This window comes from Macaca nemestrina, chromosome 10, assembly GCF_043159975.1.
Source record: "Macaca nemestrina isolate mMacNem1 chromosome 10, mMacNem.hap1, whole genome shotgun sequence".
NCBI lineage: Eukaryota > Metazoa > Chordata > Mammalia > Primates > Cercopithecidae > Macaca > Macaca nemestrina.
This window is the reverse complement of record NC_092134.1, coordinates 54123286-54142369: the sequence shown is the minus strand read 5'-3', so window position 1 is coordinate 54142369 and position 19084 is coordinate 54123286. Positions and strand designations below refer to the sequence as shown.

At 35.5% G+C, this 19084-nt stretch overlaps 1 protein-coding gene across 4 annotated transcripts in view; it reads left to right on the top strand.

Moving 5' to 3' along the window:
- Window positions 1–19084, top strand: part of LOC105473309 (synaptotagmin 1) — a 593369-nt gene that overhangs the window by 334385 nt on the left and 239900 nt on the right. For all 4 annotated transcript variants that reach the window (XM_011727061.2, XM_011727059.2, XM_011727060.2 and 1 more), the window contains one exon: window positions 18290–18472. In XM_011727061.2, the coding sequence (XP_011725363.1) occupies window positions 18307–18472 (166 nt within the window). In that variant the 5' untranslated portion in view covers window positions 18290–18306. The remainder of the gene's footprint in view (window positions 1–18289; window positions 18473–19084) is intronic.

Below are 19084 nucleotides of genomic sequence, written 5' to 3'. Positions count from 1 at the left end.
ATAAGGACTATTAAATTTTATACTGTGGTAGGGATTGAGACATTGTACTCAGTATTGCAAATACAAATGTTAATAAAATCCTATCCCAAAACTCAGGGAGCTCAGAGCTGATTGATGAAATAGATATATAAGAAGATAATCGTGGTATAATTCTAGAAATGCAATAATTCCTAAAAGTCCGGATCTTTTCCCTTTCCCAATATAATGGTAAGGAAGTGTGTTTAGGAAAATATGTTTAAGAATAGGTAGTATAACATTTTCTCATTAGAATTATAAAGAGGGCTTCTCTTCCTGGTGACATCTTAAGGACAAGAGATTATTTATGCTTTCTTCCAAAAGCTACTGAAATGGTATAAGAGAAGAGAGATGAAAAGGGTGAAGACATAAAATTATTTGCAACAAGAAAGTACCTTAATAAATGAGAAATTCTGAACTGTTTCCAAGACATAGAAAACATTTTATAATAATTGCTAAAGATACCAGTTCTGAGAAAACTGCAACCCAGAAACGCTTGGAAGAAACGTGCTGCAGAGAGAGGAGCCATTTTCCCCAGCTGGCCGTTGATAGTCTAACAATTGCCAAAGGATTTCTGCCTGGAGGGTAATTACAGTGGAGTAATTTATTAAAGGAGAATTACCTACTCACAGCTGGACAACTGGCTCCAGTTTACGTAGAGGTACTTAGAGCCACTACAAGAGGTCTCTGAGTAATGTGCACAGGGTGTAGGACCAAACAAGAAGCAAAGCATAGTCCTCTGAAGCTCAAAAGGGTAGGAAAGAGTAAGAATAGACCCTCTGCCAGACAGAAAATGCTGTCCACTCACAGAAAATTTCCTCCTTTACCCTGAAAAATGAGGGAACTCCTAGCTTATCTCCTGCTACCTGCCCAGGCACTTAGAAGGATCTGTGTCACCATGTGTAACATTCTCTCAGTCAACACTTTCATTCAGAGAAGAAGTAACTGGGGAAAGAGATCTGCCCAATTTAGACAAAATCTATACCAGTCATAAGATTAATCAACATTAGATTCCAATATAGAGTATCTAGCTTCAGAGTCCATGCTGTTATCCAGATAATAACTGAACCAGTCTATTCAGAAACATAATCTGTCCACCCTCCCTGTCATATTTATCTTGATTAAAGGGGATTTTTTGTAAGCGAGATAAATATCCAATTGGTGAATCATCAACCTGTACAAATAGTGAAATGGTAAAAAATTAAGGAAATGTATTTTGGAATCAGAGGGTTATGACATGGGTCAGCCCATCATTTCATAGAGTCGTCCTTTGATCATTTCCCAGCTGTTTCCAATTCTCAGAGCTTTTTACTTCCTTCATTGCTGATGCTGTGGAGCCTCTAAAAGGCTTATGGTCACATTCCTAGGAGCTGTAGCGAAACAGCCCATGCTAGGCAAGGGTGATTTCCACATATGTATTTTCTGGAAGTTGGGGCTTGTAAATAGTTGACTACCTCTGAGTGTCATGCAAAGCTGGGCCAGAGCCAATGAGAGATTCTCGCCAGTTTCACACAGAATCCTGAATAATTTCTTTGGCAGCAGCTATCATTTTATTTAAAAGTTGATAAATCTGAAAATATCTTTAGACCGTATTCTGTAAAGAAAGGCAAACAGCCTTCCTCAAGAAATTGACAAAAATACTTTCAGTTCTGTATGAGTCTAATTGATGTTGCTATAAGGCCAAAGGAGGGTGAAGTAGGGACACGAAAAGTTAGTCATATTGCAGGATCTGACCTTCAAAATAATAGGCTCAAAATTTGTTTAAAGTCATCTTTTGGTATGACTCATACTACCCAATTCACAAGGGGCTAATATGTAAGCCAGAATTTTAATAATTGTTTAGTATTGAGTATCTAAAGTATCTTTAGATCTATGCATTCTCTCCTGGTAGAAAAATCTACAGGAAAACACTGTATTAACCTTTACAAACTCAGAGTAGTGGAGCTCCACTCTCTAGTAGAGCTGTAGTGTGCATATTCTTTCCACGTCTAGCGTGGAAAAACCCCTGACTTTAAGTTGCCTGTGTAAAAATCTTTCTCGTATAATTCCGTTTTATTTTATAATTTTACTCCAATTATTTTAGTGGTGCTTTGCTAGCATTTCTGCTTTTCCTCTTTCTTTCTTTATTTTTTTAAGGCACAAAATTTTGACACAGTCTTTTGGGATTCTTGATTCCCTTCCCATTGATTTTGTCTTTGATTGCAAAAGCCCTTGAGTGGTTTCTAAGCATAAAACTGCTGGTAAACAAGTGGACTTTTATTGTCATATATTCTATCTTACTCTGTATTTCACCTTCTATAATATAGGGTGGTTTTAGTTGATTAAAATCAACACTCATATTTTATTCATACTATCAGTATGCTTTTTAGCTTAGTAAAATGTTAGTTTATCTGTAATGTAATATTCAGTTATGAATTTGCAATCGTGTGTCCTCACTCAGATATGTCTCCTTAGCTGGTTGGATATTAATTGAGATTTAGCTACTTATATTACCTATTTTAAGAAAAAGCAGTTGGATCTCCATGGCATGGAAGAAAAAATATCTGACTCAATACAAACATGTTTTCTTCCAACAATGCATCATAGTTTATAATTGGACTGATGAAATAAACTTGAAGTCCTAGTCATCAACAATCTCGAGCTACACAATAGGAAAAGGTGCAGATCTTCCATATATCTGTTGCTTTACAGTAAGGTAGAAATGACTTCCACTTAAGAATACTAAAAAATTATAATAGGGCATTTTGAGAATAAAAGACATCCAACAACTTTTAAAGTGGAAGTTTGGCACACTCACTATAAGCACTTTAGATCACATTTTAGTTTTCTTTTAATGTCATAATATCAAATTATTGATCAGTAAGTATGAAAAAAGTCTAAAGAAATGAGCCAACTGCCTGTAGAATGACTTCATATCAGTGGAATTATAGTATCTATAATTACTGAATAAAACATGAAAAGGCAATTTAGCTCCATATATTGCTCTTGTCAGTAAGCCAGCGTGCCTGTTTATCATGTAAATAGGATAGTATTTACAGATCATGCTCCAAATCAGAAACTGTATTCTTTCTAAACTCTTTGAAGATCTGAGATGCAAACTGTGGTATATTCATCAGTCTTATTAAGCCACTCAGATGGAAATGGAATTAAGTCCAGACATTGGCCAAAATGAAAATAAAAGTTAAAGAGCCAGAGATAATGACCTTTTATTGAAGTTACTTATTTCACAATGTTCAATGTCATGTTCCAATGTGAGATGGTGACTCAATGGTATTTTATAGGAAACCTGTTCTTAACACCACTTTCTTAAAGTGATGTGTTCTGGGTTTGTCAAGACGAAAGAGAAGATGTGAAAATTCGTCATGGACATATCCCTAACTTTATTAAAGCATGATTGGTGAAGAAACAGAAAATAAATTGTTTCTTAGTAAGAAACAAAAGCAAAGAAGAAAGAGAAGGAGACAGGGAAGAAGCAAAGAAAAAGGAACTCACTAAGAAAAACATGGAGATTATGCAACATAAGAATCACAATAGGGCACCTGCCTTTCAAATATTCTTTCCAGTCCTCCAAGTCGTGCTGATTTGTTTGTAGAGTACTCCTACTAGATCAAGGTGTAGTTGTCCACTGCCTCCTCACTAGCAGACTTTGATCAATGATGGACACACTAAAAGGTAGAACATTCAATTGGAATGTAATATATAAAATTGAACCCTTACCTAAACCTTTCAAATCTTTTTTTTTTTTTTTTTTTTTTTTTTTTTTTTTTTTTTGAGACGGAGTATCGCTCTGTCGCCCAGGCTGGAGTGCAGTGACCGGATCTCAGCTCACTGCAAGCTCCGCCTCCCGGGTTCACGCCATTCTCCTGCCTCAGCCTCCCGAGTAGCTGGGACTACAGGCGCCCGCCACCTTGCTCGGCTAGTTTTTTGTATTTTTTAGTAGAGACGGGGTTTCACCGTGTTAGCCAGGATGGTCTCGATCTCCTGACCTCGTGATCCACCCGTCTGGGCCTCCCAAAGTGCTGGGATTACAGGCTTGAGCCACCGCGCCCGGCCTCAAATCTTTTAAAGCAGCTTAAACTAATCACAAAACCAATTTTCTTATAATTCACATCAACTCAATTCATATTTATCCAGCTCCACAGGATGCAGAGTGCTGAACTTCACCATAATTTACAGAATGTAGGGAAGACACAACGCTGTTTTGAATAGGAAAACAAATGTAATGAAAATCTCTTAGACCTATTGATAATCAAAAGCTGGGAGTCAGAGGCACACGCAGGTAAAGAGTATTAGCAACAAGGCAAGTTAGCTTTGCCTAGTAGATAATAAGCCTATGGAAAAAATAAAATTTTTTATTGCAAAAATAAGATTATTAAGTATTTGTGTATGCTCTTTTTTGGCAGATGTAATACAAACTGAATTAAACTGTAAGGGAAATGTATTATTTTCCATTATAAGAAGTCCCAAGGTATGGTGGTCATAGGTTGATTAACACAGTGCTCAACACCATTGTGAGGTTATGGTTACTTTCAGTTTATAGCTCGCTGTCCATAGAGTATCTATCTGCCTTACCTTTCACCAGATTCTCTCATACAACATGGCTGCAAGCAGTTCCAGGTACCACATGCAAACACACCACCACCCAGCAAAGGAGATATTGCTTCCTCTGTATGTCTTTTGAAAAGTTAGAAAAACGTTTCCAGAAATCACCCAACAGAATTCCTCTTATATTACATTTCCAAATTGACTCATATGCCCTTGCCTAAACCAACTATCAGCAAAAAGAATAGGATTTCCATGATCAACATACAGACTAATAAGATTTTTTCATGAAACAGGGATAAGGTAATCTCCCCAAAGCAGTACTTGTCAGAAAAAAAAGGGGGTAGGGAGTATCTTAAATTGAAAGGAAGGAATAGCTGTTAGGTAAAAAACGAACATACTGTTAGGTAAACAGCCAACAATCTTGCTTTTATTGTTTCGTAGATTGTGGATACTGTTCGTTCTTGTCTCATGTCCCCAAATTAATTCATTGGCACATAACAGAAGGTAGAATTTGGGGAGAAGTCTCCTATAATTATTTATACTAGAGTATATTTTGGATTTTAACCATCTGCATATATGGCTGTATCCCCAGGCATTCACGTGGTGAATGAATTACTTGAGAATTATTCAAAGCACCTAGTATAATGTTGGACACATTGTAGACACACAGTTTATTCATTCGATCAACATTTATCTACTCATTTATTAGTGAGGCAGACTTCCATGGACTCAGAGCTGGCCTGTTTCAATTTAAATCCTGGCTCCACCACTTACTAGCTGTGCAAACTTTGGCAAGTTCTCTCATCTATAATAGAATGACACTGTAATAATATTGCCTGACTCATGGGGTTTATTTTGTGAGCATGATATGAGCTTAGATGTTTAAAACACTTATAATAATGTCTAGGTAATAGTATCAGCTTCATAAATGTTAGATATTTTTATTTATTAATATATTATTTATAACTGATAGGTTGCAACATTTTCCATCATCCTGTTTACCTCAATCTGAACTGTGTATAGATGGATTTTAAAGTTTTGCTTCACTGCGTGACAAAACAATGACTGTTTGAACACAGTGTGATAAAAGAGGGCTGTGAGCTGCAAGCTCATATTTTCTGTCAAGTGCCTGCAGCTCAGAAAATCAAGAGTTCAGATTTGAGTTTCAGCAAAGCAACAGAGAACGGAAATTCCAAATTATTTATCTGTAACTTCTATTAAAAAAAAAAACACTATGAGGGTCATTTGGCTTGCTTCAGCTAAGCTATATCTCTTCGTAACTACCAAAAGCATCTAGTACCATCTTACTATACAAAAGTTAGAGATCACTTCAATTAATATTCTATTCAATGAGCACAGGTACTTAGAAAAGCTCTGTCAAATTGATCCATGGAAGATTTCATTTCCATCTCTAGGCCTTTACATCTCCCTCTTCTATCAAAAATAAATTAAAAAGAAAAAAGAGAGACTTTACTCCTGTTGTAACTTTTTTTTTCTTTTTCTTTTCTTTTTTCTTTTTTGAGACACAGTCTCTCTTTATCACCCAGACTGCAGTGCAGTGGTGCGATCTCGGCTCACTGCAAGCTCCACCTCCCAGGTTCACTCCATTCTCCTGCCTCCGCCTCCCAAGTAGCTGGGACTACAGGAGCCCGCCACCACGCCCGGCTAATTTTTTGTAATTTTAGTAGAGACGGGGTTTCACCGTATTAGCCAGGATGATCTCGATCTCCTAACCTCGTAATCCAACCACCTCGGCCTCCCAATGTGCTGGGATTACAGGTGTGAGCTACCATGACCGGCCTCCTGTTGTAACATTTTTTAAAACACTGTAAAATCCACCTGAAGTTTTTATAATGCATTTGAAAAAAACTCATATATTTTCTTGGTTATGAACCTGCCATTCCTACTAAAATCTTGGGAGGCTTTTTAAAGCCAGAAATATTCTACATTATTCAGTGGCACTTTTAAAATAAATGTAGTTTTTGAAACTGCAATGATAAAATATTTTATTTATAGAGAAACGAATGCATAAGTGGATTATCAGCAAAACAATGTTAAACTTGTGAATTCATTAATGAATATGTTTTCGTTACAACTCTAATGTACCATATTTTTAAGATTCATATCACTATTATAGGTGGAAAATTTTCAGGTTTGTATAAAACCTTCTGATTTTCTGTATATTATTATCATAATTCAGTACTTGAATTTTCTCTTGGACATATTTTGCCTATTTGTTTCCATTCTTTTATTCTCAATAATATAGGTCCAGAGGGGAAAATAACATAGCAATGAATATAGTTTTCACTTGGCTCATGGATTTATTTTTATTTTAGCTAGTTCTTCTGAAATTTATATTGACTACAGTTGCTAAATATCATTGTAATTGATCTTCTGAGAACGAGAAACACAGTTTGTTTAAATTTTTTTTAAAGTTTTCCCTTTCCAATACATTATTTATAAACAATACTCATATTTTCTCCTCATTCTTTAGGAAATATGTATTTCATGTACTCTAAGAGACTGTTAATTACAAGATGCACTGTTATTTTATATAGCACTAAGAAAGAATGTTGCAAAACAATTTCAAATATGGTTTCATGTAATTTGAATTTCTATTTTGTATTAAAAGATTTAGACTTATTTAGACAGATTTCATTGTGTCACTGTTGTGCACACAAAAAAACAAAAATAAGAGCAAAATAAATTAGTTAATGAATTTCTAAAATTTCTAAATCTGTTCTCAATGCTCAGATTTGATAACGCTCTTTTTTTCACATACCATTTCTGCAAATATTGCTTTACCGTTGCCTCCAAAACCTTCCAAATTGCTTGACTCTCATTCTGCTAGTTTTGATGGTAAAGCCAATATTAGAAGGTTTCAGATGACAACCCAGATGCAGATCCCTTATTTAAGTCACCTTTGAGTGATTTGTTGACTGGAACATCAGTAGGAATAATAACTGTGTTGAGTGTACACTGAGCAAATGACAACTGGGCCTGGCAGACAGTGATAGTAAGATACCACAGATTTTAAGAAAAATCCCCATTTCAGAGATGTAAAAAATGTGCAAAAAAAATGTTGTGAAAGAATGTATTCAGTTGAGTGTTTAAGCCATCACTCAACTATCAGTCTCCATGGCATTTTCCTTAGCTTCCATGATAGGATCCCACATCACACAATGCTGTCAGTTCTAACAGTCTTCCTTCCATGTACAGTTAGGAATGCAGAGTGAAGAGTTACGGACAAAATTCATCACTTCTGGCTATAAATTCAAATGATCCAGAAACTAACAAGACTAGTGACTCTACACAGTACTTTCTTGATTATAAGGTGCAGATACTTAGATCATCATCAAGTGTTAGTATTTGTGAGATAATACATACTGAAACCCAGATCGAGGTGACAACCAGGCCAACGGAAGTGGAGTAACCGCAAGGATGATTACACAGTGATCACAGATGTGAGCCCTGGGATCAGATAGCCATACTGGAATCCTGGCTTCACCACTTATTAACTCTGTGACAATGAGCATGTTTATTTTTTTCTCTATGCCTTAGTTTCTTCAAAGGTTTTCATAGTTTAAATTTCTAGCGAATGATTCTTATTGGCCTAACTCACCTTTTCATGCTAAACAGTGTCATTGGCCTCTGTCCAGTGAGCTGCCCTTGAATCAGGTACACATTCCTCCTTAAATTTGCTGTGACTATGCTGTAGGGGGTCGTCACACAATGTGCATGAGCTCATTTCCACCTTTAGAGCCATGAGAACAATTTTACTGAAAAGGAGCTATCGATGGGCACACACTGGATTTCATACTTTGCGTACATCTCCCACCCACCACCTTTAGGATCAGGGGTTACATCCATTTCTCCTCAGAGAAAACAAAGTTTTTTGTTTGTTTTAATTTGATTTGATTTTAGGTTCCAGGATACATGTGCAGAACATGCAGGTTTGTTACATAGGTAAACGTGTGCCATGGTGGTTTACTGCACCCATCAACCCATCACCTAGGTATTAAGTCCCTCATGCATTAGCTGTTTGTCCTGATGCTCTCCCTGCCCCACTGACAAGCCCCAATGTGTTGTTCCCCTCCCTGTGTCCATGTGTACTCATTGTCCAGCTCCCACTTATGAGTGAGAACATGCAGTGAAAAACAAAGCTTGAAAAACGAAAAAAAAAAGATATAGAGATGTTAAACCAGTTGGGCCAGCTTGGAAATAAATCTAGAAAAATAAAATGACACTTTTTGACACAGGATGTTATTATGATTTTTAAACAATGAAAATTAGGGTTAGATGGGAAAACAGCTGAATTCTTAATATAATATAATATAAAGTCTCCTTCCACCTTTAAGAAAGATGGCTCCTGAGCTTTTGCTCATCTTGAAGAGATAGGGTTGGTGGGGAACGAACACTGAAGAATCTAGCAAACTAAATTGCCTTACATAAGAAAAAGACAAGAAAGAATTCTCATTAACAATATGAAATTTGCAAGTTGGTAAGTCAGTTTTCCAACCTCTAGAAGTAGGATTAACTAGCTACTTAAACAGTTTAACCCCTGGTTTTTTAACAGAAACATTTTCCTTTTAAGCTATTTGTTCATTTTGAGAAACTTACAGCTGCATCTCTCTGCACTTATCCTTATTGAGCCCAAATTTCCTAATTCCGGGTCCTATTTGCTACTTCTTCTTCATGCTTTCCCACCTGCTTCCTGGAAATCAGAGTCATGTTCCCAATTACCTAACTATGTCAAAAAGATATCTATGAGTTGTAATTTACCACTATTGGTTTCAGGAGATGCCATTGTGGGGCCGTATTTGAGTTTCCATAATGGGAGGAAGGGTCAGCAGGCAGAAATTCATGGGCTGCTTTAATGGTGTGAATTGATATCTTATTCTCCTGTTCTCCAACTCCACACAAAGCATAAAGCTCACTAAATTCTCATTACTTACATCAAGTCTTTAGTACATGATAAGGGAGACCTAACTGAAAGTGACCGTTGTTCTCCCATTAGGGAAAAACAATAATCAAAGAAAGAAAAGAAGAAGTTAAGACCAAGGAGAGGTTATAAGAGAAACTGGAGACTGGAGCATTTTGATCAGAGCAAGAAGAGAGGCAGATAGGAGAGAGGGATATGAGAAGGAAAGCCAATAGGGCTTCGGAAGCTGCGGAGAAGTTCTGAAGAAGGAAGAGAGAAGACATATAGCACCTTCTATAGAGCCAGAAACCAGGGGGAACAGAGATGTTTAAAGGGAATTCTTAGGAAAGACAGCTGGTGAGCATACAATATTTCCTTCTGCTTGCATTCTCCCAAGACACCTTCAGCATAACGCCTCTACACACCTCTTCAATGTTTGTATTGTGGGATTTGTGACAACGGGTAAGAATGTTTGTTCTATTCTTAAAGTAAACCTAAGACGGCCCAGTTATATTCAATTTGCAAAAGCACTATGAGAAATACTTCCTGGAAGGCACACACTTTAAAAAATTATCCCTACACCTCTGAGGAAACTTTTGTGACTTGTTAAATGGGTAAAATCTGGAGGCAACTAGATCCATTTTGGGAAAAAGGGAAGAATCATCCAGGCACCTGTGTGTTTTAGGTTAGCCAGACTGCTGGGCTTCCAGTTGTTCCAAGGTCTGAAAAACTACCTTTCATCAATAGTCCTTTCTTTGGAACTACCGCCATATAAGTCAGCTCTCCTCCATAGTGACAGGGCTGTACAATCTCTTGCTTCCCTCTTACTTCCCTCAAGAGAAATTGTGTTTGAACTAGAGAGAAGATACACCTCGAGCCTGACATTCAAACATCTGCAAACTTGTGGAAGATTTTGATATGCTGCTAGACTTTACTTAACTGCCTAAGGATCTTTGGATTTGGAAAGAATTTAAATGAAAGTTTTGACAGTGGTTCATTTTTTTTCCAAAAATATTTCAGAGTAGGTGTTATAGGTCAGATTCCCTGGGAACCTGCTCTCAATCAGAGGTAGTTTACTAGGAAATGTTCTCCATGTAAGACACTGAAGGAAGCAGATGTACAGAAGGGGAGATGCTTGCTGAACTGATACGCCATTACAACAGGCTTTAGCTGATCCTACAGTGTCCTTCAGAGATGAACTAAATCAAGACCAGCATCCACCACTCATTGCGTGAAGGCTATTCCTGGGTAAGGGGGCTTAACCCTCAGCAAGGCAGCTGCTTTTGGTCAAGGGCAATTTCTTTGGAGTGACTCCCTGACTGTGAGCAATCAGCAGGCAGCACTTCTAGAAGCTGAGGGAAGAGGCTGAAATCCTTATTCTCGAAAGCCACAGGGCATAGGAAGAAGTAAATAGACGTGGCCCTCACTTATGGATTCTACCTACACCCACAGCAGATCAAGGGAAACTTGGATGGAATAAAATCACTACATTCTGCCCTTTGCCTCAAAATATACTCTAACACCTTCCATAATATCTCCCAGATTCTTTTTAATAATTATTCCAAGAGTTAGTTTCAATATGGGACTTTTCTGCTTTAGAAGACTTTTTTAGTAATATTTTTTCGACCTTCTCCTGTATGTGATTTAATTTTGCACGCTATTGTTGTAAAATACAATACTTAAATAGAGATGGAAGTAATGCTTTGTCTAAAAATCATGATGCTCTTACAGCATAGTAGACTATCTTACTATGTAATCTGAGAAATCTATATTAATTTGTAGATCTAGAGATAAGTATAATTAAAGTCCTATTAAGAAGAATAATTCTAAGGGGACAGAGGGAAATTGTCATAGCAACCAAAGTCCTAATTTTCCTCATTTTATACCACAAAACTATAAACTATTTTTCATATCTCATATTTTTTTCATTTTTCATAACTTATTGGTGTACAGGTGGTATTTGGTTACATGAGTAAGTTCCTTAGTGGTGATTTGTGAGATTTTGATGCACCCATCGCCCAAGCAGTATACATTGCACCATATTTGTAGTCTTCTATCTCTCACCCCTCTCCCACTTTTCCCAAGTCCCCAAAGTTCGTTGAATCATTCTTATGCCTTTACGTCCTCATAGCTTAGCTCCCACATATCAGTGAGAACATACAATGTTTGCTTTTCCATTCATGAGTTACTTCAATTAGAATCATAGTCTCCAATCTCATCCAGGTTGCTGCAAGTGCCATTAACCCATTCCTTTTCATGGCTGAGTAGTATTCCATCATATAAATATGCCACAGTTTCTTTATCCACTCGTTGATTGATGGGCATTTGGGTTGGTTCCATGATTTTGCAATTGCAAATTGTGCTGCTACAAACATGCTTGTGCAACTATCTTTTTCATATAATGACTTCTTGTCCTCTGGAAAGGTACCCAGTAACGAGATTGCTGGATCAAATTCTAGTTCTAACAAAAGTATAAACTTTAATGATACCTTCATATCTTTTCTACATTGTATTTTAACTAGTGGCCATTTTACATATTTGCTAAATATGTAGCTGCATCATTCGTTCTTGAGATTTAGCTTCTGAATTACATTTTAAAGTTGTTTGGTTTTTGTTTGTTTGTTTTGAAAATCTGGCATTAGGAAATTAAACCTCTTCTGCAAGATCCAGTTTTCCCCAGAATAAAAGTTTTAAACATTTTTTTCTTTTTATAATTTAAAATAATTCAGGTCTGCAATATATTGAGAATGTAGAAATATAGGGGAAAAGTGGATATTCTTCCACAAGGCTAACACTTTGTAATGCGTCTTTCCAACCTCTTCTCTGCAAAAGATTTTTTAAAGAAAAATTGGACACTTTATATACTGTCTCATAATTTGTGTTTTTACCTAACACTCCCATGTATTTCCAGGTTTATAGATGGCTACCTTTTAGATAATTTTTATAACATCATTTTATAGATCATTATAATTAAGAGTCTCTCTGTTGGATAATTTCTGGTACTTCTAATATTGTAAATAATGTTACTATAAGCATCCTTATATTAAATTGCTTTTATATCCATTTAAGATTAATTTTTATTGAGAATTCCTAGAAGAAAAATGACCCTTTCTAAAGCTTTCGATATGTTCTGTTAGTTTGGTATCTATAAAGTATCCTACTAATCTAGTCTCCTTCCTAATTGCCCAGTTTCTTGTACACTCACTTTCACTATCTATATTTAGCCAGATTTATAAATGAATATCTTCTCACTGTTATTTTAATTTTCAGTTCTTTATTTGTGAAATTAAGGTTTTTAATTTATTTTTTGTTAGGAAGGAAAGGAGTTTGTATTTCTTTCTTTGAAAATTGTTTGTGCTGCTATTTACAATAGCAAAGACTTGGAACCAACCCAAATGCCCATCAATGATAGAGTGGATAAAGAAAATGTGGCACATATACACTATGTAATACTATACAGCCATAAAAAAAGAATGAGTTCATGTCCTTTGCAGGGACATGGATGGAGCTGGAAACCATCATTCTCAGCAAACTAACACAGGAACAGAAACTCAAACACTGCATGTTCTCACTCGTAGGTGGGAGTTGAACAATGAGAACACATGGATATAGGGAGGGGAACATCACACACTAGAGCCTATCAGGGGTAGGAGGCAAGGGGAGGGAGAGCATTAGGACAAATACCTAATGCATGCAGTGCTTAAAACCACCATAGCGCATGTATACCTATGTAACAAACCTGCACGTTCTGCACATGTATCCCAGAACTTAAAGTAAAATTTAAAAAAAAAAAAAGAAAATTGCTTGTGCTGGACTTTCTTTTAGAAGATAATTTAATTTTCTATTCAATAATATTTTTCTTGATAATTTAATTTTCTATTCAATAATATTTTTCTTGATAATTTAATTTTCTATTCAATAATATTTTTCTTGGTATATTTCAGGATGCTGAATTCCACTTTAACAAACTAAATGACTGTGCCTCTAAAATTAAGCACTATGTTTCCTTTCAGTAAGATGACTTGTGTCTTCCATTTACTGGCAAATAGATTCAAAAGAAAATCATAAATACTTCTTCAGTACTGATTTAATTGTTTAATGATGCTTAAATGTTATTAGTAGAGTAGACCAGTAGAAGGAACCTTGGATCAGACTAAATCTATGTAGGACCAATCACTTAGTCCTGGGAAAGCCGCACTCCAGTTGCTTCTGTAAAATAAGATTGAGTTACTTTTCAGGGTTGTAATAGGAATTGAGAATTTTCTCCCTAAATATCAACAACAGTATTTTGGCACAAAGTAGGTGCCTAATAAATGGAATCATTAGTTAGTATTAGCTCCTTTTGATGTTATTTTATATTAATATGTCCTTTATTTTAGTGATTTTTCAAACTATAGGTCTCAAATCATGAGTGGATTGTAAAACTAATGTACACAACTTTGAGATACAACTAGAATTTTTTAGTGATAAAGAACAGAGTAGAATTGAATATATCTGAGTATTTCACAGAAGTGTTTTTATGTGAAATTTCTCTTCAGTATATAATATCTAGGCAGACAGAGTGTGTATACTGGATGACAATGTAAAATAACCTCCTACTGTGAGTTGTATCCAAAAACTCCTTCAAAAACCAGGATTATGTTAGATACTTATCTCATAGTTTCCAAGTCTCCTGATACTACAGTGGCTAAGACACCTTGGTTCAAATCCCAACTCCATTAATTACTACTGTATGACTTTAACTGTCTGGGTTTTACTGTATAACCTCCTATGACTTCATTTCCTCACCTATGAAATGGGTGATAATTGTTAATGGGAATAATATGAAAACTACTATATGCTTTAATATGTTTAAACTGCTTGGCGGGTGCTCAGTAACTGTTAGCTTATTTTTTAAAGACTGAGTAGAATATCTTTTTTTCTGAATAAGCAAACTGTGTACATAAAAGAATATAAAGTCATCAGGCTGGGAGCCATGGCTCATGCCTGTAATCCCAGAACTTTGGGAGGCAGAAGCAGGCAGATCACTTGAGGTCAGGAGTTTGAGACCAGCCTGGCCAACATGGTGAAACTCCGTCTCTACTGAAAATACAAAAATTAGCCAGGTGTGTTGGTGGGTGACTGTAATACTGACTACTCAGGAGGCTGAGGCAGAATTGCTTGAAGCCAAGAGATGGAAGTTGCAGTGAGCAGAGATTGTGCCACTGCACTCCAGCCTGGTCTACAGAGCAATACCCTGTCTCAAAAAAATAAAAAATAAAAAATAAAAAATGAAGTCATCACATTAGCCAGGACTGAATAATCAACTAATTTTATCATCCACAAAATGATGCCTCCTGATAAGCATTTTATTTCCATAAATGTGAATTTTCAAGAACCAAGTAACTATTCTTAGGTTTGCTATTTACAAACAGTATTATCTCTCAAGATATGAAGAAATAAAAATAAAACACTAAGCAATCCCTTAGTCTTTCTTTGTCAATATGTTAGATCCTCAATTACCCATTACATTTTTGTATTTTATGATTTTTTTAAATTTCACAGTGGCATGCACTAAGTAAAAAGAACTTTGTCTATATTTCTTACAATTTTTTTATTAAAAAAATAAGAAACAATAGGGATAATATCATTGGCTGGTAAGAGTTAAAAGCTTATAGCTCTTACTTTTTTGATGAACACCTTCCACAGATATTTTATGTCTATAGAGGATTGGTTTGGAAATTATAGAAACATTCTTTGCTTCCTTAAAAAAAAAAGAAGCTGGGTAACTTTAAGAACATTTTCTAAATGTTGACCCTACTTAGCAAAAGTCTTATTGTTCCTATAGTCTTTTATGTCTTTCAAACTATATGTAGAAAAATTTTATATACAAGTATAAGCTGGAGTAAAATGAAAACTAACAACTCAAGAAGTGAAGGAGGATCCAGCTATCAGTACACACAAAGCCTAGAAACAACTGTGTAGCCACTTGGAGGTAGCAGCTGAACATCAGTCTGAATGACCAGCAACAATATCCCACCTCTAGAACTAGACAAAAATTATGCAGAAACATAGTTGAGCAATATACCTTTAATGTAATGACGGAGCTATTATACTTAGTTATTTTCATTTAACTCGATCATTTCCTTTAAATTCTACAGTAAGCCATAATTCCTCAAATATCTTCAACTATCCTGTACAGAGATAAGTAATAATGTATATCACATCCGGTGTTTCTCACAGCAAAGGAACAAATTAATTTTTTGAATACGTACATAATAGTGTGTGTGTGTGTGTGTGTGTGTGTGTGTGTACAATTTTAGTCTGACTGACTCAATGAAATACAAAAGTTAGGACATCATTAACATCAACAGTTTCACCCAAACTGTATCAACAGAGCAAACAATACTTCAAAGTTTTCCAGGGAGATGGGCTCCTAAACTGAACAAAATCAGATAATCAGGAAAAGCTTCTGGGATGTGACTTGAGTTGGAAACAAAAAGTTTCCACATTTCTGGGAGGCCAAGTGCTATTAGAGATGGATGGATAGATCAATTGAGCAATCAATTGATTGATCCACTGGTAGTTTGTTCCATTGATCCACTGATCTATGGAACAAAGTAATATGCCAGTGGATCAATGGAACAATGGATCAATGGAACCAACTAATATGCCAGACACTATGCTAAATTTTTTGCGTAAATTATTTCATACTCATAAAATCCTTACAGATTTGGTCTGGTTATCCTCATTTTACAAATGAAGAAACTGAAAAACAAGATCTGAGCCAATATCTGTCCAATTCTACCCTTTAGGATTATATTAGTAGCTAGTAATGGAAAATTAAAAACTTAAAAAAGAGAACGAGGCCAGGTGTGGTGGCTCACACCTGTAATCCGAATACTTGAGAAGGCTGAGACCAGTAGGATCATGTGAGCCCAGGAGCTCAAGGCTGCAGTGAGCTATGATCTCGCCAGCGCTCTCCAGCCTAACAACAGAGCAAGACCCTATCTCATAAATGAGAAAGAGAGAACTAGTCAATTATAAAATAAAAATTCTTATCTATGTGTATGTGTTAGCCTCAGCCATGATCTCTTGGAAGTAGATCCAAAATCTCTGAATTTTGATTAAGATTGTAATAAAACTCTTACGCATCTGAGATTATTCTATTTTCTATTGTACTTTCACTAAATATGTAAGTATGCATAACTAACTCACACATTGTTTGAATTTCTTTTCTTTTCTTTCCTTTTTTTTTTTTTTTTTTTTTTTTTTTTGAGAGTTTCACTCTTGTAGCCCAAGATGGAGTGCAGTGGCACAATCTTGGCTCACTGCAACCTCTGCCTCCTGGGTTCAAGCGATTCTCCTGCCTCAGCCTCCCGAATAGCTGGGATTACAGGTGCCCACCACCACACTCAGCTAATTTTTATATTTTACTAGAGATGGGGTTTCTTCATGTTGGTCAGGCTGGTCTCGAACTCCTGACTTCAAGTGATCTGCCTGCCTCAGCTTCCCAAAGTGCTGGGATTACAGGAGTCAGCCACCACGCCCAGACTAAATTTCAATTTTTAAAAAATCTTGTTTGCTGGTTATCTCCATGTCTTTGCAAATTAAAAGGTTTTTATAAGTTCATCTACTTTCCTATTGAGAACATGAAATGAATCCTGTCCAGGCCTCTTTACTTCTCTATTTCTGCCCCAAATCATGACATTCTTTCCTCAGAAAGTCTGAAATCTTAAGTCGTGCAGGAGAATTACAAAATCCGGAATGTTTTTAGATTGGAGAATATACGTTCATTTCTACTCTCTTAGAATACCTTCCTTACATTTGTACCTTCACGTGTTCTAAGAAAAATCTAGGAAGGGCAGGTTTTAGTTCTTCGTATTTCAGAAGGTGGATAAATTATGAAGTCAAATGCCTTGTTAAAGTTTAGGTAGCTAGTGAAGAGGATGAGAACTGATGTCTTCTGAATTCACAGCTAAGATGTTTTTACTGATTACTTTATTAATTATTTTGGCATATTAGGAGGTAAACAAATACTTTGAACAATTGAATGAATTAATAAAATAAAATATTCTACTTAAATAAGCTAAATAAAGTAAAATAACTAAACTTATAAGTTGTGTTTCATTAGCAGCACCTTGATGTATGTAATCAGCCATGCCACATTTATAGTGACATAAAAAAATTACCCAACAAGACAAGAAAATTATTGATCAGAGTATTGTTTACAATAAATGTCAAAAAAGTGACTGAGGTGAAAACTTACCATCAATAAATAAGATTCAAGAACCAATTACTGTAATACATTCATAACATCTTAGAGTATCAATATTATGAATAATATTACTTATAACTATTTTTAAAGTCACTAGCATTTTGAATGCATGTTATTTATCAACATTTCCAATACAAATATTTTATCTCTTTTTTCCTTTTAGAAAACACTAAATATTTAAAGTATAGAGCATGTATTTTGTCAAGAATTGTTTCATACACGTTTTGGTAAGATATGGTTTAAAAGTTAAATCTACACAGCAAATAATTGGCTATATAAATAACTAATAGATTTGACAGTATACATAGTATTGTCGGAATAGAATACTATTGAGTAACTATGTCTGGTCTTTACCTTCTGGGGAAGAGCTCTTCACTCTCTGTGTTTCCATAAATATTTCATGAACCAACACAAAGCGACATGCTAATAATGGACTATTTACCCAGTGAGCAGGTGCCACCTCTGATGTTCTTTCATCTCTGGGATGCCTTTGATGTGGGAGCAGTTAAGCCATTTTGAATTGTTTTGTCTTTGCTTCCCTCCCCTCACAGCTTCACCTGAACCTAAAATGGTGAGCGAGAGTCACCATGAGGCCCTGGCAGCCCCACCAGTCACCACTGTCGCGACTGTTCTGCCAAGCAATGCCACAGAGCCAGCCAGTCCTGGAGAAGGAAAGGAAGATGCCTTTTCTAAGCTGAAGGAGAAGTTTATGAATGAGTTGCATAAAATTCCATGTGAGTATTCTATATTAGTACTTGGGTAAAAATAAGTGGTTGAAAAACACCCCATCCATTGGAAAGAAAGCAGAACTCCTTTTAATATACTATAAATTTACATTTAATTTATTATTATGGGAATGATAGTATCCCAATATAAAATGAAATATTCTTGGAAATGGAATATTATTCTTGTCTTTAAATATACTTCATAAATGAAAATCCAGTTTATAAAAAATGTCTGCAGCTTGTATTTAATATAAGTAGATTCTTTTCTTCGATGTCTGTTTCTCTCAAGAATATTAATGTTTATGGGTTCTGTTGTATTTATTTTGGATTTGCATTTATGAAATTATTTCATTGCAAAGACTGTTTCTGAACAATAGTTAAAGTTTGCTTTCCCAATATCGCAAGTTTGATTTTCTGTCACTCATTTGTCATCATTTAAAAATCTTATTGTTATTTTTTAAAGTTTCTTTATTGTCATTTAAAAAAAACTGGACCTAAGTTTATTTGGATAAGTATAGTACTAAGTCTAATCAGTGACATTTAATTTTTTAATTTTATTTTTACATTGACAGATAAAATCATACTGTTGTACAACATGGTAGCTATCATTAATAATATATC